Consider the following 22250-nt stretch of genomic DNA (forward strand, 5'->3'; position numbering starts at 1 on the left):
TGTGATTTTCCACTTGCGCCATCTGACTGCTATTAGGGCTGGAGAAAAGGGAATTCCTGGCTCCAGAAGCCCACAAGGGACCCTGGGCAGATTCCGGGGTGGAAGGCGGCGTGGGGTACGACCTGGGTGGCACTGCGGTCCAGCCACCCGTTCTGCCCTCCAAAGCGCCTGCACCACCCCCTCACTGGAGCCCTCACCCTGCGGCCTCCAAGCTTCTCCATAACAGCCCCTGGGTACAATTAAAACACCAGGTGGGGACCCGCCCCTCCCAGGCCTCCGCGCCCCCGAAATGCCCAGAGGGGTCCGAGGGAAAGCATCGGGCAAGTGGACAGCCTGGCACTCCCCCTCCCGGGCAGTGGGCAGCCCCGCGGAGCTGCAGATTCACAGCTGGACTCGGGTCGCAGTGCTCGGGCCAACATGACGTCATCAGGCGGAGAGCTGAGATCCCAGCGGGGCTCCGGGGGGGCGGGCTCCCGAGCGGGGCATTCCTTCCCAAAGCCTCATCCCGGCCCAGCCCCTCCTCCCCCTCCTCCCTTCTCCTTCCCCGTCCCCGCCCCGCTCCTGCCGGGCCTGGAATTGGGTTTGGGGCGGGTTACACTGCCAAAGCGTCTCCTCCAGCAGGCAGGCGAGGGCTCTCCTCCACCCCGAGCTCGCGTTTCCTGAGGCTCCAGGCAGTGCCCTGCGCTGGCCTGCTGCCCTGCTGGTGGGTGACCAGAGGTGGGCACCACGGGAAGAGCCCTCCACGAAGGGGAGGCCTCTGAGGATCAGGCCAGCAGCTGCAGGTACCTCCACGGCGCCCAGGGCCCAGGGGAGGGCGTCCCGGGAGCCGGGGCTGCAGGGTGAGAGCCGGGCAGGGAAGGAGAAGAAGGCAGGCACCCTCGAGGCTGGCAGCCCCCGGAAATTACATGGCCCCAAGCAGGAGCCTGAGACCGCAGAGCAGCGCTCTCACCGCCAGAGGAGCCCTCCCAAGGCCCCAGAGTCCCAGGGTCACCGGGCCGCTTTGAGAGTCCCCCTCCTGTGTGGCAGGCCCGGGCACCCTGGTGATTGCTGACCCCCCAGCTGTCCTCTGCTTCCAGCTCCTGCTCTGTCCTCCTGTGGGTGGGGGCCCCCCTCTATCCCTCACCACCCTCGCCAGCCATCCAAGCGTGCTTTCTGGAAGGGCAGGAAGGAGAACACCCAGCAGGCAGCACCCCAAGTGCAACGGCTCCCACCGCCGTCACACACGCTGACAGCAACCCCCTCCTTCCCCGGGCCGAGCTCCGGCAGCTTGGGGCCAGCCCTGGGATGGACACCGAGGGGTCAACCTCGGCAGCCACCAGAGGTTGGGTGGCTGCGTCCCACCTTCTCCCCAGTGGGCGGTGCCTGATGGGGTGCTGGCGTTGGGTGAAGGCTGCTCATGAGACATTTTGAAAGGTGTCCCCTGTGTCTGGGGGGAATGACAGCCACAAGCCCACCCCGTGGCCAGTGCTCTCAGACCCAGCCCAGGCGGCAGCCCCGGGACAAGGAGAGGGGCTGGGAAGACCGACAGGAGAATTGGAGTCTGACGGTTCCCACGGAGGCCTCTTGGTGTAAAGTCCTGTCTAGCGGGGACCCAGGTGGGTTTGGAGCTGGGTGTGGTGGGTGGTGGTGAAAGAGGAGGAGCTTCCTGAGGCTGGGCCAGACAGGTGGCTGGGGGCCCATCCTTGGTCTTGTGCTTTGAGGGGAGGGTCAGCAGTGAGCTGAGCTGGCAGAATTTTTTGTCTGCTTTAGCCTAAGCGCGTTCTGTCGCACGCCAGATCCTGACGTGAGGGGCACACGCACTCACACGCACTCATGTACCTCCCATACACATGTCTTTCTATGGCCCACGTGGGGTCCAACTTGGCTTCCTGATCTCTCTGCACGGAAGTGCAGTAGCTTTTCAGATGGCCCGTGGCGGGACAGCGAGGGCTCAGACACACAGGGACACCCACACCTCGAATCAACCACTACATGCCCAGCCCCAGTCGCACCTCATGCGCAGGCCCCAGCCAGCTGTCCTGGGGGCATGTGTGTCCTTGGAGGTCTAGCCTGGCAGAGGTGAACGGAAGAGGATCTCAGAGTCAGGACATTCCTGGGGGCCAAGCCTGGGGCCCAGACCTAGGGGTGATGTGTGTCTGGAAGGGCGACCAAGAAGAGCGAGAACAGTGTAGGAGGAGGAGGGTGGAAGGGGGTGTACCCCAGGCCAGGAAGGGTGAGGGCCAGGCAGGCAGTTTGGGGGTTGCAGGCACCCGGAGAGCTTGGACAAGCCCCAGAGTGTGGAGAAGCATGAGGTCTGTCCGTGGCAATGGGGACAGTGGCCCAACTAGAGTCAAGACTGTCACGGGGGAGGGGTGGGAGGTACACAGTAATATGCACGTCTCCTAGCCCCCCGCTGTCTGCAAACCCACACTGCACACGCCTCACGAGCTGGCTCACTTGTTCTGATGCATAACGGCCGCCCCCACCCCACCCCCGACGCGCAGCCACCTGGGGCCCCGGCGCAAGCCCCACGCCCTGCGGGGCTGCGACCCCGGCCCCGCCCCGCGGCCCCTCCGGCCGGTCCGGTGCCGCTGGCTCCGGGAGGCCGAGGGTTAAAGAGGGGCGGGCAGCTCGCGGGGACCGCGTTCTCGCGCAGCCAATGACCGGCGCCTGCCCGTCCCGGGGCTGAGGGGCGCGCGCGTGGCGGCCTAGGATGGAATCCCGGGGGAGTCCGGAGGAGGAGAGGCACGGCTGCCTGTGGCCAGGCTGTGCCCCCGCAAGGCTCCTCCTCCGCTGACAGCCTCAGTTTCCCGCCTGCACAGTGGGAGGGATGGGTGCTTGCGGGCGCGGGCCGAGGTCAGGTTGGGGGACCGGAGTCAATTCGAGTGCACCCGGGGCAGGCGGACCAATGAGCTCTGCCGGAGGAGGGCGGACAGGTCTCAGGCAGGGACGCCCCCTCCCCGGCCTATCACTACTTCTCCCAGGCCTCCAACCTGCAGTCCTGGCCGAGTCCAGCTGCCCCTGCTCCAGCCTGGAGCCGGGGCCACCATAGCAGCCTCGAGGCTGGTGCCGCCTCCGGCCCTCCTGTCTCTGCAGCCGCTCTGGTCCTGCAGGTACACAAATCTGCAAAGCTGCAGCGTGTGCGGCAGTTACAGGGTGCGCTCTGGGCAGGTGACCTCACCTCCCTGCCCTCATCATAGGAGAGTGACTACCCCTGCCTCAGAGCTGGTACCCAGGACCAAACGGGAGGATGGGGTGTAAGCGAGTAGGCGCTCACCGACACGGGGTTGATGGTGGTGACAGCGATGCTGATGCTGATGATCGGGGTGCCCTGCCTTCCAGGCATGTGTAGGGGAAAGACCAGACACCTTAATATGTTACAAACACAAGGCCCAGGCAAAAGCCGCCTCCTCCAGGAAGCCTCCTTGCCGGAAATGAACTTTCCTCCCCCACTCTCCTGTCTGGGACTGAACCCCTGTCCCACCCCTGGCTGGACACAAAGGTGGTGTCCAAGAAATGTGTGCAGGTAAATAAAATATATCTCCAGAAGCCGTCTGGTTCCAGAAATCTCAGAACAAGCGGGGAGGGAGAGGGGCTTCTTCCCCAGGAGGTGTCCCTAGGGTGTCAGCAGGGGCGGTGAATGAAGGCCCCGGAGAAGGAGGGAGTGGTGCACACAGACTCCACCTGCTCTGGACTCAGCAGGAAACCCGGTGCCTCCCACAAGGCCCTGCCTCTGAGGCGGCCAGGGGATGGCTCATCAGCCTGCCCTCCAAAGAGAGAGCCCTGGGGGCCTGGGGAGGGGTCTGCGAGGGAGGGGAGAACACTGCCGCCCTGATGTGACTCTTTCTGCCTGGCCAGGTGGGTTGTGCAGGCCGGTGAGCTGTGAGCAGAGCCATAAGGAATCTGGACTCACCAGGCCTGGGGATGGCTGGAAACTGCTCCTGGGAGGCCCATCCCACCAACAGGAACAAGGCAAGTGCCACCATCAGCTCCCGACCGAGGGGGCTCCCCGACCCGGGTCTGCAGGATGCTGTGGTGGGAGGAGGCAGACCCCGCCCAGCATCCCCTTCTCACACACACTGTGCCGCCCAGGCCCCATCCTCTAGCTCGGGACAGACAGGCGGGCAGCAGGGCCCCTCTGGGCTACGTGGCCTGGCCCTGGATACCGGTCACCTCGGATCCCCAGGGTCTTCATCACCGGACGCCCTCGAATCCCATCCTGTGCAGACCTTGGCATCTGTTACCAACCTCCAGAGGCCTTGTCATCTCCTCCCTGGGGAGATGGGGCGGTCAGCTCTTTCCTATGGCCGGGCCCTGTCAGGAGGCCCTGCCAGGCTGGCTCCAAGGGGCCCCTGGTGTTACGTGCTCCGTGGGGCTCTGGGCCACCCTGCCAGCGTCGCCCAAGGCCAGGGTCCGTTAGTCCCAGTTTACCGCCTGCCTCCAGGCACTAGCCATGGCTGAGACTCTGACGACCCACCAGGCTGACCCACCCCTTCTGCCCTCCCACCCTCCTACCCCCTACTTCTCTGAGGCCTTTGAAAATTCTGGAATTCCCTCCTGAATCCCAGGAGAAACCCTCTCAAGTTGGAAGGACCCCTGAGTTTACCAAGTGCAACCTTTGAGGAAACCTGAGGCTCATGCCAGTGTAGTAGCTTGACTGCGGTGAGTCCGGAGGTCAGGGCAGAGCCGGGACCCCAGCCCCCGGCATTTCCCCACCATGCCTGCAGCCCTGATGGTGACCACTGCGAGATGGCAGCCACAGGAGACAGAGAAGGAACTGGCTTGGGAGTCCCCAGAAATCCCCGGAGAAAAGGCAGAGCCCAGGGAGGGCACCAGGCTCCAGAGCAGGCATTTTACAAGGTGCTCTGTGGCCGGGATGGCAGCCACTCATCCAGTGACTCACCGGCCCTCCCGCTCTGACTCTGAGGGGAGGATTGCAGACTTCTTCCAGCCTGCGAGAGGCACTGAGGAATCTGACCTGTCAGATGCAGCCCCTGCCGCCCAGTTCCCTCCAGCGCTAGAGCTGGTCCTCCGTGGACTTGTTTAGACACTGGGTCTTGTAAATTTCTGGGTCTGCTCCCCAGCTGAGAAGAGGAAAGGCTGAGTAAAGAGCGAGCTAAGGGGTTTGAGAGTTGACAGACAGACAGACAGACAGATGTGGGGTCAATAAATATATTTAGAGGATGCCGGGCAGTGACCAGGATCCCCATGCCCTGACCTCCTGGGGTTTCCCCAAAGTTTGCCGGCACCCTCCAGTCCCTGCTTGCAGGGTCCCCTTGACCGGAGCCAGACCAGAGGTCCTTCCCTTTGTTATGGGGTATCAGGCCCAGAGAGCACTCTTTCGGGAGACCCAGCTTTCTGCCGGAGCTGGGGTCCATCTGGAAAGTGGCAGAATAGTCCTGCCTCAAGAACCTTCTGGTTTGTTTTTCAGTTTTGTTGTGTGTTTTGGAAGGAGAGTCATGAGCACTGGGTACTGACACCCGGCCTTAGATTAGGAGGAGGCCAGGTTCAGGCTCTGTGAGAAAGAGCGCTGGGATGGATTAGTGATGTCTGCCAGGGTGTGGGCAGGGCAGTGACGGTGCTCTGGGCAGCCTCCGCCACCGGGGATGAGAGGTCAAAATCCACAGCCTGAGCACCGAATCCAGCTTGTAGATGTGTTATGTTTGGCCCACTCCGTGTTTTTTAAATGTGAACATTTAAAGATCAGGATAGTGTTTACATTACCATCTCGAGTTCTGGCTTCTCTGGGGAGAGGGAAAAGGAGGATCAGCCACTCAGCCCGCTGGTCCCACTGGCGACCACCGGCTGGAGCAGGGCAGCCCGCTGGTCCCACTGGCGCCCACCGGCTGGAGCAGGGCACCGCTGACTTGCTCAGGATGGGTGCTCTCCGGTTTGCCACTGCCCCCCCATTTGCCAGCTTCTTGCACAAGACTGACGTTCATGCATTTATATGCCAGCCCAGACCCTGCAGGCAAGACTGGCATTTAGCCAGACGGACTCACACAGCCAGACCAATTGTCAAAATACACGGCTCTATAAATAGCCACTGCCTCAAGTGTCTCGCCCTCTAGGGACCCCCTTGGGTCAGATCCAGAACCCTCATGATCCAGAAACCCAGAGTTTCACCTTGGCCCAGCAGGGAACCACCTCTGATTCCCCAGGTCTCTCTGATTCCACTATAGGTCAGGGTCCACTTTGGTTTTGTTTTGGCAACTTACAAGTGATTTTGTTTTTTAAAATAAATATTTTCATGTTTCAGTGTGAAAAATTGCAAGTTTTGTACATTTGCACACACCTTCACCGATTCATTAATTGTTAGCCTGTTGCTACATGTGCTTTCTCTCTAGTATCTCTTTTTTTTAAATAAATCTTTATTATCTCTTGATAGATACTTTCTTTCCCAGAGCTATTTGAAAGTAAACTGCAGACACCAAACCCCTTTGCACCCAAACAGTTTGTATCTTCTAAGAACAAGGACACTCCCATACACAGCCACGGTACATTTTCCTATTCAGAAAGTGTAACATTGGTACAATGCATAGTCCACGTTCACATTTCCCCGTCACCCCCCTAATAGCCCCTCTAGTGATGGTTAGATCCACTCTACAATCTAGGCTTACAGCCCTGCATTAATTGGTCAGGTCTCTTTAGTTTCCTTCCACATGGAAAGCTTCCTCAGTTTTTCTTTATCTTGCACAACATGTACATTTTCTGGCCGGTGGACCACCAGGTACCTTTATGAGGGACCGTTTATTTTCACCATTTCTACTATCACTCCTGTAGGCTGCCAGCTCCAGACCCTGGGGCACAGAGGGGCAGCACTATGTCAGATCAAGGGTGTCTTCCGCTCCAGTTGGAGCCCATTCATTGCTCCAGAGCCACGTCTGTAATCAGGACCAACACACCTGGGCTCAGGTGCAGGTTTGGGGGTGGAGCCCAGCACACCTGGATGCAGGTGCGGGTTTGGGGATGAAGCCCAGCCAGCATCACCGCGTGTCTCCCCTCCACGCCTGCGCAGATGTGTCCGGGAGTGAGCGAGGCCCCGGAGCTCTACGGCCGCGGCTTCCTGACCATCGAGCAGATCGCCATGCTGCCACCACCAGCCATCATGAACTACATCTTCCTGCTTCTCTGTCTGTGCGGCCTGGTGGGCAACGGGCTGGTCCTCTGGTTTTTCGGCTTCTCCATCAAGAGGAGCCCCTTCTCCACCTACTTTCTGCACTTGGCCAGCGCGGACGTCGGCTACCTCTTTAGCAAGGCCGTGTTCTCCATCCTGAACACGGGGGGCTTCCTGGGCTCGTTTGCCGACTACGTCCGCGCGGTGTCCCGGATCCTGGGGCTCTGCATGTTCGTCACCAGCGTGAGCCTCCTGCCAGCCATCAGCTCAGAGCGCTGCCTGTCGGTCATCTTTCCCTCTTGGTACTGGCGCCGGCGGCCCAAGCGCCTGTCGGCTGTGGTGTGCTCCCTGCTCTGGGCCCTGTCACTCCTGATCACCAGCATCCACAGCTACTTCTGCATGTTCCTGGGCCGCCAGGCGTCCAGGACGGGCTGCGGGCACGTGGACGCCTTCCTGGGCATCCTGCTGTTCCTGGTCTTCTGTCCGCTTATGGTGCTGCCCTGCCTGGCACTCGTCCTGCACGTGGAATGCCGGGCCCGGCGGCGCCACCGCTCGGCCAAGCTCAACCACGTCATCCTGGCCGTGGTCTCGGTTTTCCTCGTGTCCTCCATCTACTTAGGGATCGACTGGTTCCTCTTCTGGGTCTTCCAGATCCCGGCCCCCTTCCCCGAGTATGTCACCGACCTGTGTATCTGCATCAACAGCAGCGCCAAACCTGTCGTCTACTTCCTGGCCGGCAGGGACAAGTCACAGCGGCTGTGGGAGCCCCTCAGGGTGGTCTTCCAGCGGGCCCTGCGAGACGGGGCCGAGCCGGGGGAGGCGGGGGGCGGCACGCCCAACACGGTCACCATGGAGATGCAGTGCTCCTCGGGGAATGCCTCGTGAGAGGCCAGCTCCTGGAGGGGAGGCGGGGGCCAGCTGGAGTGGCCTCCAGAGACCCTTTGCAGGGGGACAGGAGTTGGACAGCAGCCCCGGGGCCCGAGTGCAAGGAGAAAAATCTGCTCCCCGCCCGCGTGCCACCTTCACCTGGGGCCGAGGCTCTGGGGGTGGCCGAGAGACAGAAGAGCCACTTCCAAACAGACCCCGTGGCCTCACCAGGCTCCTCCCAGCTATCCTTCTTCCGTGACCCACTCTGCAGAAGTTGCCCCCGGGCGGTGGGCCAGGTGTGGGGCTCCTCCCCGCCCCAGGATGGCCAGGAAAGGAGAGGAGGGGGTCTCGCAGCCCATCCACCTCCTGCCCCATCAGCCAGCCCATCGCCCGTCGGGCCAGCAGCTTTGTCCTGCTGTTGGGACACCTGCTCTCTCCTTTCTGCTCTGTCAAGGCAAGGGTGCTACCTGGGAGACGCTTCTCCTTAACCCGTCTGGGAGCCCAGTCTCTCTGCACGTGACGTTCCCTTTGGTGGCCGACATGGGGGAGCCTCTGGCACGGCGAGTGCGTGGACGCAGGAAAAGCCGTCGGCTGGCTTGAGTGGCTCGCTCTCGTTTCTGACTCCATGCCAGCCGGCATGTCTGAGCTGCCGTCCGCCTGGTCTGAGGGGCTCCGGAAGGCCGTCCTGGCAGTCTCTGGGCTATAGCCCCACCCAAAAGTGGGCACTGGCTCTACCTGGCCACCTCAGCCCACCTACAAGCACGGTGGCCCAGTTTGATGAAAAATAATCCATGTATATCAATAAACGTTTTCTATCTTGCAGCGAGGAAGGCTTCCTGCCCTCTGTCCTGTCTGTGATCTTGTTCCCACAGTGAGGACCCCACTGGCATCGGAAGCCCAGATGGGCAGCCTTTCCATGCCGCCCCCCGTGCAGCCCGCTCTGTACCCCAGCTCCCGTGCCGCCTCTCCCAGCTGGCCAGTCTACACACCGGCGTGCTCCCTCTCCTGCTAGGGTGTCCACTCCTCTGCCAGAGGGAGCTTGGTCCCCACGCTAGCCTCTGTTGGCTAACCCCCGTGCACTTTAACCCACCCAGGGCCCCCCCTGCTCCCTCTGGGAACCTTAGTTTTCATCACACCTACTGGGTTCTAGGCTCTCTGCTGCCCATGAAGAACACAGTGTGCGGGCTTCCCTGGTGGCGCAGTGGTTGAGAATCCGCCTGCCAATGCAGGGGACACGGGTTCGAGCCCCGGTCCGGGAAGATCCCACATGCCGCGGAGCAACTAAGCCCGTGCACCACAACTACTGAGCCTGTGCTCTAGAGCCCGTGAGCCACAACTACTGAAGCCCGCGTGCCTAGAGCCCGTGCTCCACAACAAGAGAAGCCACCGCAATGGGAAGCCCGTGCACTGCAACGAAGAGCAGCCCCCGCTCGCCGCAACTAGAGAAAGCCCGCGCACAGCAACGAAGACCCAACACAGCCAAAAATAAATAAATAAAAAATGAATAAATAAGTTTAAATAATAATAAAAAAAAGAACACAGTGTGTCCACACAGAGACCCCCCGGGTGGCTGCTGCATCCTCGGCAATATTGCACCCCCTGCCCCACCCAGAACTCTCTGTCCTAAGCTCTCTGAGTCAGGGCTGGCGCCTCTGAGCCTGGCACCTCCCGACCCCACAACAATAGGCTGAAGCCCCTCCCAGGAGACAGCCTCCACTGGAGCCGGGCCGGACGGCTCCCTGACCAACCCCTCGCCTCCAGCAGCCCCAGGAACAGGCCCATCTTGGGTTCCTGGTGTCCAGCCTGGGCCCCAGCCACTTTGGGGGAAGATCTGGGAAAACTGCTCACTGCATAGGCCTGGGGAGAGACCAGGGCAGGGGCATCCGGGGTCCAGGGCAGGAACAGGGCGCCCCTCTTCTGTGGAGAGCCAGGAGATGGCAGGGCGGGCAGGGCGGCTGACGGAGGGAACTGCCCGTCCAGGAGGCAGTACCGCCTGGTGGCTGGCATTCTGCCTGCAGAGCCTGATCGCCCTTTGCCCTGCCCTGGTGATCGCAGAGAAGGGCTGTAGCACCACCCTCGGGCCGGCTGACCCCCAAGTGCATTGCCCTGATGACCAGCCCCCGGCAGCCCAGCTCCCTTTTCTCACAGCCCCAGCTGCTACTCCAGCAAGGCCACCGCTCTGTGTGGTCCAGTGGCGAAGTTTCCAGGAGCTTTGGGTGATGAAGCCGGGGTGCCCACCCGCCCCTTTCCCAGCCCCTGGGGTGCACCCTCCCCAGCCTCTCCTCCACACACCAGTCAGAGAATCCCTGGAAAGCAGAGTTGAAGGCCACCACAGCTGATGCTTCTGGGGAATCGAGAAACCAAGTGGGGTCCTGACGACACGTGTCAGGAGGTGGGGTCGGGAACACCGGCTGGAAAGCTCCCAGTGGCGCAGGCCTCCCTCCACATGGTGGAACGGCCTCTCAGGCCTGCAGGTGCCCCAGGGGGCCGTCCAGGGCCTGGATCCTCGGGGCGCAATGCATCCCAGCCCCTGGGGCTCCCCTCTTCCTCAGGAGCCCCGAGCCCCCCGTGAGGAGCTGCCCCCCACCCAGGAGCTCGACGGCTCCTTCCTCCCCCTGCCATGGCTCAGAACCCAGGCCCGGTAGGTGGGTGGGCAGCCCTCACCAACTAGCAGAGCCTGGAGGTCAGGGCAGGGCTGGGCCTGTGTATGAATGTACACGTGCCCTTGGCAGACACTAAGCCGAGAAGGGCGGGGGGCGAACTCTAGGAATGGGGCCTCTCCGGCCCCGGGACCTTTCTCCCTGCAGTCTTGCTAGGGAGTCAGGCCTCTTCTCCTTTCTGCCACTCCAGCCCCCGGGCAGCATCCAGGCACAACCTGCCCACGCCCTGACCACCTCGCTTCTGTGCTAGTGTTTCTGTGCTGCTGGTGGGGAAAAGGCCCAGATGCCCACAAGCAGAAGCCTCAGGCCCTCGACCAATTTCCTCCTCCCTCCTTTGGTATTTAATTACTGAAGGGGCCACGGAGCCCACTGCAGGGGTGGGGTGATGTGCCTCTGCTATCCCCACCCCCCTAAAACGGCACATCCGGGCCCCGCCGTGGTGACCAAAAGCCTCCTTCTTTCTGGGTGTCCCATAAAGGCAGGAAGTCAAGGGTCCCCAAACATCACAGATTTCCACCCTGAAACTGCCTGGGGCAAAGGGTCTGGCCATTCTCCTTTGACAACTGCTGGGCAACAGAGTCATAGAATCGTGATTCGGGGAGTGAAGTCCCATACCTACCAGGCAGCTTCTAGGTGGCTGGACAAAGAAAGAACACTTGTTCCCCCGCCCCCAACAGGATACGAGGGAGGGGAGAGCCACAGGCAGGACAGAGCTCTCCACCTTTTCATACTTCCTGTCACCGCTGTCTCTACAAACGTGAGCAAGTGGGGAAACACACTCTTAGGTACACACGGGATACACACGGTCAAACCTGGAAAGCCAGAGCAAGCCTCAGGGAGGCCGGGGACTGCCACCCATGAGCCGTGGGACCTCGGCCTGCGGTGGCTCAGTGTCCCCACACACTACGGTCAGGGCGCAGGGCGGCCACTGAAGGAGGGACATTCTCGGGAACAGCCAATGCCAGCACTGCTGGTCAGGGCAATGACTGTCATTTCTTGAGGACCTACTATGTTCAGTGGGCCCTGGGCTGAGAGCTCCATGTGTGAATCTCATTTAATCTTCAGGACAGGGCTCTGCAGTACAGACTATCAGCAGCCGTGGTGGACACCAGTGTTTACAAATGGCGTTCCTCGTCCAAGGTCAGTCCCGCCAGGTGGACAGCCCTGGCTGGAGACCCAGTCATCATCAGGCACAGTGGTTTTCTTGTTTCCCTGGAAGCTCAGGCCTCTGACCTCTGCGTTTCCCATCAGCAAAGCACTGGGAGTTGGGGTTCTGGGGTGATGCATGAAGTAGACAGGGCAAGCCCATCGCCGTCCAAGGACGCCCTGGATCGGCCTTGTTGGATTACACAGTCAATAGAGACCAAAGGAGAGGACAGCCCGGTTTTAGGCTGTAGATGTCTGGAATGGATTGGGGGATGGGAATGGATGCGTGTTCAACAGACGGCACAGTGAACAGCCTGGAAGCTGATGCCTCTTCCATCTCATCTTCCATCCTAATAAGAGGAAACGGAATGCCTCTCTGGCATCCGCCCAGCTTTCCTGAATATCCTGCCAGTATCGTTTTGAGATAACTTGGGGTTTATATTCTATGCCAGAATTTTGAAGCCCAAGATCTTTTCTGCACAGCTTGGTTCAGAACCCTCAGCCAAGAGGATTCCTCTGTCTAGGGAACCAAAGGCTTCCTTCAGAAAATGAGACAGAGGGGTGGGCCCATTTATGGTCCAGATTCTCAATGCTTGGGAAGAAGCTCCAGCCCAAGGAATTGTGCCCTTAAGCAGGTTGGCTACAAGGCTGGGGAGCTCTGCAAATGTATTGCAGAATCTTCCAGAGCCAGGACAACTGAGAACATGAGTACAAAAGTACTACATTCTCAGCCAGCGGGGGCTGGAGAGTAGCCAGTAGGGGTTTGGAGAAAACAACAGGACACAGTTCACAAAATTAAAACTCATGGAAAACTCTGCTTCAGTGAGTCAGAATGCCAGCGCCAAGTTTCCTGGCAACTCAGGAGAAGGCTTCCCTAATCAGGCAGATTTTTTTTTTAATCTTTGTAATTGATTTAATGGCGGTCTAACTGATATACAATAAGATACATCCATTTAATATGTAGCTCAATGATCTTTGACACATGTGTACATGCTCATGTCATCACCGAATCAATACACAGAATGCTTCCAACCCCCAGAAAAGAACATTTCCATCACCTCCCCCAAAGTGTCCTAGGGCATCCAGCCCGTCATCCCGCCTCCACCCCCACCCTGAGGCAACCACTCATCTCGGCTTTATGTCACTCTAAATTCTAGATTACAGATTAGTTTCATAAGCAGATTTTTTATCAGCCAGGACTTTTGGTGACAAGTCACAGAAACCCCAGTTTCATCTAGTTTTGGTGGAGGGGTGGGTGGTATAGGTGGAGTGTATGCATGTGTTTGAGGGAATTCACTGACTCACATACCAGGAAAGTTCCAGAGAGCACAGACTACTCTTCATTGCGGTGTGTGGGCTTCTCATTGCAGTGGCTTCTCCTGCTGTGGAGCACAGGCTCTAGGCACATGGGCTTCAGTAGTTGTGACACGTGGGCTCCGTAGTTGTGGTCTGAGGGCTCTAGAGTGCAGGCTCAGTAGTTGTGGCTCACAGGCTTAGTTGCTCCATAGCATGTGGGATCTTCCTGAACCAGGAATGGAACCCGTGTACCTTGCATTGGCAGGCGGATTCTTAACCACTGCATCACCAGGGAAGTCCCCAGAAGTGATTTTCAATTCAGACATAGCTGGATCTGGGCCCCTAATGATGTTCCCTCGGTTACTTTTCTTTTTTCCGTTTCTCATCTCTGCTTTTATCTGCATTGCCTTTATTCTCAATGAATCAACTCAACAGCAGGTGACTAGCAGTTCCTAGTTTATATTCGACAAATTCAGCAATTCCAGCAGAAAGAGAGCATCCCTTTCCTGATAATTCTGGCAGAGGCCCATCACGCTCACTGGCCAGGCCCCATTCACCAGCCCTCTCCTGGAGCAGGGGGCAGACTGGGGAGGAAGGAGGATGCCCACCTCACCAAAACCCAACAGGCTTCGAGTGGGGAAGAGGTGAGCTCAAACAAAAGGCACGAAAAGGAGATGCTAGCAGGCAGAGTGGCAAATGTGGGCCACATTCCACCACCCACACACCCACTTCTTTCCACGTATTGATATGATTTTATAATGTTCCTACCCCAAATCTGTAGCTATATTATTCACAGCAGAAAATGCACTTCCCTCTCTCCCCGAGAAGAGAGACAATCCAAAGTCAGTTCTGGGGACTGATACCCCAGCACCAAGCCCAGGATCTGTGGGCCATTTGCATCTCTCTCCATCAGATCCAGAGGCACTTCCTCAAGGACTGGTACCCAATCCTAGTGATGGGTCCCATCCCTCCAACCCAAATGATGATGGCCACTCTCAAGACACACAATTCACAGTGGACAGGACAAAGGAAATAACTATGATTTTTTCTTTAATCCCATTTGGAAAAGGAGAGAACAGAAACAGTACACAATGGTAGTGGTCCATAGCATATTCTATGCTGAACAGGAAGTAGTAAGGACTGGCAACGAGGGAGGTTCTTGATTGGCCAATAAGCATGGTCGCCAGAATCCAAGATGGCCCCCAACAATCCACCTCCTGTATCCACAGACTTGTGTAGTCCCAGCTCCATGAGTGTGGGCTGGACCAGGTAACTTGCTTCTAATCAACAGAATGGAGCAAAGATTATTAGGCTACGTGAGACTGTGACTCCCATCTTGTGAACAGACGCTCCCCCGAGCTGGCTTTGAGGAAGCAAGCTGCTGTGTTGCAAGCTGCCATACTGGGGAGACCCCGACAGCAAGGAGCTGAGGGCAGCTTCTGACCAACAGCCAGCAACACACTGAGGCCTTCAGTCCAACAGTCCGCAAGGAGCTTCATCCCGCCAACACCTGTGGAAGTTTGGAAGCAGGTAAGACACCTCCAGAGACCACTTCCTGATGGTCCCACAGGACGAGGCGTTGCTACCAGATTTGGGCAATGCTGCCCTCTGGACGCCTTATGGTACTTGGTTTCTTTGCTTTCGGTCAGTTCCATGAGCTGGTAACCAAGACCAGATTCCTTGCTGAGTCACTCTCCTTGAATCTAAATTCAGGTCCATGGTATTCTAGCCCTTGGGAGCAGTTCTGGAGGGCTCAGCCATCCCTCTGGCCTCAGCTGAATGGCCTCTGTGAGACCTCAGAGCCATGAAAACAATCGCCCTGGGAGTAGGCAGCAGAGCTGATCTGCCTCCCGGGCAGAAAGTGGGGCTTCCTCATGGTCATCCCACCGGGACACTCAGGTCACCTCAGGAAACTGCCCAAGTCTCCGGCTAACAGGTGGCAGAACTCGGACTTGAAACAAGGTCCTGAAGACCAGGCCCGGTGCTCCCTCCCCCCCAGCCTTCCCCAAGCAGAGCACTGGGAGAGAACATCAGCCAGAGCACCTCCACGTGGATGTAACCCACAAGGGCCCCCATTCCCTCCAGAGCCCCACCCTACCCCCCACCGATAGGGCCCGCTGATGCTCTGAGGTCGCCTCGGCCATCCCAGTCGGCCTTCAGGAGGGGGGGCATTTCCGGGATGGCGTAGGAGAGGGGTGACCCTCCCATCGCTCCTCATGGGTGCCCAGTCTCATGCTCCATTCCCCTGCAATGCAGCCATCCCCCAGGTGGGGAGCTGGGGAGGCCACGCCTGGCCGGGCCCATTAGCCCCGAGCTGGCTCTTCTGCAGGCCTCCCAGGGGGTGAGGCCCGTGCCATTCGTGCATTTATACCTCAAGCTTCCCTTCCCGCTTCTCAGAGGGAGCAGGCGGAAGGTTCTCTGGGGGCCCCAGGGACTGGGCGCCTCTGAGGCCAGGGTGGGGAGCAGCAGAAGACAGTTCAGAGCATCCCTGCTGAGCCAGGACGGGGGCAGGAGAGACTTGGGGCCTTGGGGCAAAGGGGTGCTGCCGAGACTCCAAACACCAGAGCGAGGAGGGGGCTGCCACCTTCCCTGAAGGACTGAGCGTCACGTCAGGGAACAGGGGAGCAGCCCCTGGTTTCTACTCTCTGGGTGGAAGCAGGAGGCCACGCCAGTGACAGGTGATCCGCTGCTAGCCCCAGGTAAGCGTGCAGCCCTGCCAAGTGCAGCTGGATGACGTGGGCAAGTGTTTCAGCTTCTCCAAGACCTCATCTCCTAAATAAAACGAACTAGTGAAGACTACCTTTAAAGTATTTAAAGGGGTGACGAGTTCTTATCACCCTCTGGGGTGCCTGCCACTTGGAGAGCCTCCAGCAATGGTGATAGCAGAGCCAGGACAAAGGTGAGACAAGCAGGTATCATGGGGAAGACAATTTACGGAGAAGACATACAATTCGTTTTTGAAGAATCAGCTTATGAAACAACCAGGTGATTTATTCTTATTTATGTAAAAAAATGTATATGTAAATGCACAGAAAAAACCTTCAAGTATATAATCACACAGTAAATGGTGATACCCAGGGTGAAGGCAGGGCAAAACCTTCTTTCTTCTTTACCATTTGAATCTTTAAAAATAAGAATGTTGGGGCTTCCCTGGTGGCGCAGTGGTTGAGAGTCTGCCTGCCGATGCAGAGGACGTGGGTTCGTACCCCAGTCCGGGAGGATCCCACATGCCGCGGAGCGGCTGGGCCCATGAGCCCAGCCAAAAAGGCTGTTTGGGTATCTAATCTATGTAAATTTTTTTATAGGCTTAAAGTACAAGAAGAAATGGACAGCAGCATAATAGTAGTGGGAAATAACACATTTCCGTAAGTCTTTCGTGGAATAGATAAAAATTCACACAAGGCTTTCGAGGACAGGAAGATTAAAGCTAACTCGTAGATTCTGTATTTTAAACCATCACCCATCGACAAGCCGTGAGTGAGCATTTACTCCTGCAGGGATTGTGCTGGGGACCAGAGGCCGTGGACAGGGATCAAGTCAGACTCAGGCCGGCCTGGGGGGCAGACACGCCAGCTGAACTAGTGTGTAAGGGAAGGAGGGTGAGGGTGTCTGGGGAGCACACAGCATAGCACTGAGTCTAGGGGCCACTCCACATTTATTGAGTGCCCACTGTGTGCCAGGACCTGACTCAGGGGTAACCAAGACACAAACTCCCCCCGCTGTACAGGGGACCTCACTGCGGTGAAGCGAGGCGTTAACAACCACCTGGTCCATTTTCATGCCGTGTACATGTTGTTTACTTTTATTTGGAAGTATTCACCATTCATTATTTCCTTTCATTGGTGCATTAATCTGCTCAGCTGCCATAACAAAATACCTCAAACAGAGGGCATAAAAAAAACAGACATTTATTTTCTAACAGTTGTGGAGGCTGGAAGCCTGAGATCAAGATGCCAGACAATTCCATGCCAAGTGATGGCTCTCTTCTTGGCTGGCAGACCACCGCCTTCTCACTGTCTTCACATGGCAGAGGGGTGGGGGACAAGGAGGTGGGGAGAGAGAGAGAGAGAGAGAGAGAATGCTCTGGCATCTCTTCTTAAAAGGACACCACTCTTACTGGATTAGGGTCCCACCCTTATGACCTCATTTAATCTTAATTATCTCCCTAAAGGCCCAGCTCCAAATACAGTCACGTTGGGGATTAGGGTTTCAACAGACGAATCTGGGGGCGCGACACCATTCAGCCCTCTTTTTTTCCCTCAGTCCCAATATTTGATCTCCCTTCTATTTTCTCTGAAAGAGAAGATACCTAAAAAAGAGCGGCCGCATCTTCCCACCTCGTGTCCTGCACCCATGACTGGACTCCCCGCTTCCCTCTGGGCTGACACCCCAACTCCTAGCCGGGCCAATCCCTGGGCCGTACCCGGTCCTATGGGTTCTCACCTCCCCCAGGACCCCTTCCTGAAGCTTTCGTGATCATCAGCTTTCCCCCTCTCTGCTGAATCACACCCATCTGCATGCAAACAGGCAATAATATGCTTCTTTTAAAATAGGTAAAACCAAGGACTTCCCTGGCAGTCCAGTGGTTAAGACTCTGCGCTTCCACTGCAGGGGCACAGGTTCAATCCCTGGTCGGGGAACTAAGATCCCGCATGCCGTGCGGCGCAGCCAAAATAATAATAATAAAATAAAGTGAATAAAACATCTGCCTGCAAATCTCATTTCTCTGCCCTCCACACCCACCTACCCATTATGACAAATCCCTTCAGAAAGCCACCTGCACTCCCTGACTCCACAGCTGGCCCCTCGGGGCATTTGGGGGGTCTCTGCTGCTGATTGCCGCCCCCTTGGAGGGGTCTTCTGGAACCACCAGCCCCTCCCAGCCCTGCCCAGTCTACCTCTTCCTCCTGCTCTGTTATCTGTGAGAGTCCGGTGAACACTCCTGCATAACCGCTTCTGTGACAGTTACCACATCGGAAGCTGTGTTCTTTTTTTTTTTTTTTTTTTTTTTTTTTTTTGCGGTACGCGGGCCTCTCACTGTTGTGGCTTCTCCCGTTGTGGAGCGCAGGCACCAGATGCGCAGGCTCAGCAGCCATGGCTTACGGGCCCAGCCGCTCCACGGCACATGGGATCTTCCCGGACCAGGGCACGAACCCGCGTCCCCTGATCGGCAGGCGGACTCTCAACCACTGCGCCACCAGGGAAGCCCGGAAGCTGTGTTCTTCTTGCTGACCGACCACTTCCCCTCAGAACCTCAACCCCAGGAGAGAAGCAAGTGTCTGTCTTCTTGTCACTAGCACCCCCAGGACCTGGAGTAGCTTTGGCCCCGTCTGCCCTCAGTCAGCGTTTGCAGGGTGGATACCTAACGAATGCTAGGAAGAAGCAGGCAGGGGCAGGGTGGGTGGGAGGTGTCGGCCCGTGTGCATCTCCCCCCTCCCCACTCAGCAGGGTCGGGACCCTGTCCTCCCCTCCTGGGAGAGCGGCCCAACCCAGCTCACTTTGTGCGGCTTGAGTGGATGTGTGTTCACGGAGCCCTGTGGGCAGCAACCCAGCAGCAGTGGCCTAGGATTGTGGAGGAGGGGTCCCGCTGGCTGGAGAGGGGCCGGGGGAGTGCCCGTCTGAGCCCCGGGAGGAGCCTCATTTGATCCTTCAGGGCACCCCCTTCAACTGGCCTCTCCCAGCTGCCCTCGGACCTCAGTACCTTCCAGCCCCACCCAGCCTCCTAATCCCCACCTTGTTAGTTAACCCCCTCCCCGGTCCATCTCCGCACCCGGCGGTCGGTGTAACTGTCTAACTGTATTCCCCACCTCCTGCCAACTGTGAGTTCTGTGAGGATGGGCTCTGTCCATCAGAGTCATTGTTGTACGTGTGTTCTGTGTGTTCGCGTGTACACGTATATACATGTATGGGCATGTTGTGTGTGTACGCACATGTACTATATGTGTATGTGTATATGTGCTATGTTTATATATGTATTTGTATGTTGTCTGTATGTATATGTGCTATTATATGTGTTTGCTATATGTATGTATATATGTATATGTGCCTAAATATATGTGCTATTGTATATGTAGTATGTTTATATTGATATATATATGACACATGCTGTGTGTGCTATATGTAGGTATATGTTGTGTGTGCACGTATATGTATATATGCTATTATGTATGTATATGTGTTCTCTCTCTATAGAACTATGTAACTAGCACATAGTATAAATTTGTTAAATATTATTTAAACTTGTGTTGAACCTAAAGGAAAGACTTCTGACTGTAGCCACAAGGCACCTTTGGAGGTTGGTATCTGTGTGACATGGTACCATGCTTCCACTGTGGCTACAAAGAAACGTGGGAGAAAACAATCTCCTCCCACCCACCCAAATAGAATACAGAGCTGAAAGATGAAAGATGGGAAAGGAAATCTCCAGGTGCCCCAGGAAACTTGCAACTAGAGCTGGTGCCAATGGCCCAAGGTACATCAGACAGGTAGAGGCTCCAGGGGGCAGGGGCTAGGTGGGGCTGGGTCGAGGAAGGGGAGAGGGGATGAGAGGTAGCCTTGGGGCAAAATAAGGAGAGAGAGCTTGATCAGGGGGAACTCCATGAGGCCAGAACCTGGGAGGACCCCGCTGCTTAAAGAAAGCAATGTTCATCCCAATGTCTTTAGGACCTTCTCCCTGCCTTAGGGAGAAGGAGAAGGGAAGGGGGCTGGGGGGGAGGGTGAGTGGAGTTGGACACCAATTCGAGTAACCAAAGCCCCAAATTTGTACCATTCACAGGTGTAGAATCTGAATTTACACCAAATCTCCAAGCCAAGAAATTCAGGGACTTCCCAGGTGGCGCAGTGGTTAAGAACCTGCCTGCCAATGCAGGGGACACGGGTTCGAGTCCTGGTCCAGGAAGATCCCACATGCCGCGGAGCAGCTAAGCCCGTGCACCACAACTACTGAAGCCCGCATGCCTAGAGCCTGTGTTCTGCAACAAGAGAAACCACCGCAATGAGAAGCCCACGCACCTCAACCAAGAGTACCCCCACTCGCCACAACTAGAGAAAACCCACATGCAGCAATGAAGACCCAATGCAGCCAAAAATTTTAAAAATTAAAAATTAAAAAGAAATTCAACAAAATCCAAGTCTTGGACCAGTGAAATCCTTTGAAATCCCAAAAGAAGTCAATGCCAAATGTATGAGTAGCAAAACTTTGGCAACCTAGTGGGTCTCGCATAAGAAGAAGTAATGTTATTCCTGTAGAAGACAGTCTCTGTATTTGCAAAGCACATGGGGAATGAACAGGGAGATTAGGAAACATTAATTAAAAATTGATATCAGATCAAATAAACTTTAAGGCTAAAAAAGTATTAAAGATGAGGAAGGTCACTACATAAAAGGTGCAATTCACCAGGATCATATAATATTCTTGGATTTGTACACACTTAACAAAGTTTCAAAATAGGTGAAGGAAAGAGAAAAATGACAAAACTACAATCATAATGGGTTAATATCTGTAGAAGACAAAAAATTAATCAGGATACAGATCATTTAAACAATGCAATTTTAAAAGCTTCATCAAATAAGGTAATAAAGTAAACAGAGGGACTTCCCTGGTGGTCCAGTGGTTGGGACTTGGCCTTCCAATGCAGGGGATGTGGATTCGATCCCTGGTCAGGGAGCTAAGATCCCACATGCCTCGTGGCCAAAAAACCAAATTCAATAAAGACTTTTAAAAAATAAATAAATAAATGTACAGAAATTGGCCATCTCTTATGCTACCAAGTGAGTCTCATAAATACCAAAAAATTGACCACATTATCTGGCCACAACAGAATATTAGAAACCAATAACGAGAAGACAGCCAAAGCATGTATTGTAAAATGTATTTCTAAATAATTTATGGACATTTACATTTTAAATTTTAAATGTTTTAAATGGTTTTTTTTTTTTTTTTTTTTTTTGCGGTATGCGGGCCTCTCACTGTTGTGGCCTCCCCCGTTGCGGAGCACAGGCTCCGGACGCGCAGGCTCAGCGGCCATGGCTCACGGGCCCAGCCGCTCCGCGGCATATGGGATCCTCCCAGACCGGGGCACGAACCCGTATCCCCTGCATCGGCAGGCGGACTCCCAACCACTTGCGCCACCAGGGAGGCCCCTTAAATGGTTTTAATTTGTAAAAGATTTAGATATCAACAACAATGAAGACACTACATATCAAAACTCATGAAACATCTAAGGAAATACTTAGTAGCATATTGATAGCCCTAAATACCTATTAGAAAAAGAACATTTGAAAATTAATTACCAGAGAATTCAACACAAGAAGCTGCAAAAAGAATCACAAGGTAAATCCAAAGAAAGCAGAAGAAACAAAAGCATAAACTGAGAAAATGGGAAGCAAAGAAACAACAGAGTTGATTTTTTTAAATAATAGTTCTTGAAAACAAACCTCTGGCAAACTGATAAAGAAAAAAAAAGAGCAAAGGCACAAATTTAAAATGGCAAATAGAATTGAGGTTTTAAAAATTGTAAAAGAATACCATGTAAAGTATTATACCAATAAATGTGGAACCAGAAAGCATGAGCAATTTTCTAGAAAAATAACTTTACTTACTTTAACTCAAGAAGAGAATGAAAATCTAAACAAACCTAAAATATTAAATAAATTGGAGTTTGGGGTTTTTTTTTCCAAAGCCATGCGTATCCACTAACACTCACATAAAAATTACCAGACCAGATGGTTTTACCTTCTGCCAAATGTTCAAAGAAAGATAATCCTTACATGATACAAATTGTTTTAAAGGGTAGAGAAAAAGGACTCTCTCTCCAAGTCATTTTATGAAGCAGTATAACCTTACAGCTTTGAAATAAAAAACAGACAAAGATAGCACCAGAAGGGGAAATTATGGGCCAATTTCACTTATGAACACAGATGAAAATTTTCTAAATAAAATCAGAACAACAGGAGGTAAAAAAAAAAACACAAAAAAACAGAGCAAAGTAGAAATGGTTTATCTTAGAAATATAAGGATGAATGAACACCAGAAAATGTATCAATATATATTCACCACATAAATAGACTAAGGGAGAAAAAAGAGAAAATTATTAAGTAGACACCACAGGAAAAAATCATGATAAATTTCATCATTCATTTATAATAAAAAAACTTAAAAAATTAAGAGGGAAACTTTCTCACCT

At 55.2% G+C, this 22250-nt stretch overlaps 1 protein-coding gene across 1 annotated transcript; it reads left to right on the forward strand.

Annotated features, from left to right (window-relative positions):
- Positions 1-557: 557 nt before the first annotated feature.
- On the forward strand, positions 558-8793 carry LOC132494281 (mas-related G-protein coupled receptor member F). Its single transcript, XM_060105282.1, has 3 exons — positions 558-782; positions 3838-3951; positions 6998-8793. The coding sequence occupies exons 2-3, from the start codon at positions 3904-3906 to the stop codon at positions 7979-7981; spliced, it is 1032 nt and encodes a 343-aa protein (XP_059961265.1). The 5' UTR covers positions 558-782; positions 3838-3903; the 3' UTR covers positions 7982-8793.
- The last annotated feature ends 13457 nt before the right edge of the window (positions 8794-22250 follow it).

The sequence above is a fragment of the Mesoplodon densirostris genome, chromosome 7 (assembly GCF_025265405.1).
Source record: "Mesoplodon densirostris isolate mMesDen1 chromosome 7, mMesDen1 primary haplotype, whole genome shotgun sequence".
Classification (NCBI taxonomy): domain Eukaryota; kingdom Metazoa; phylum Chordata; class Mammalia; order Artiodactyla; family Ziphiidae; genus Mesoplodon; species Mesoplodon densirostris.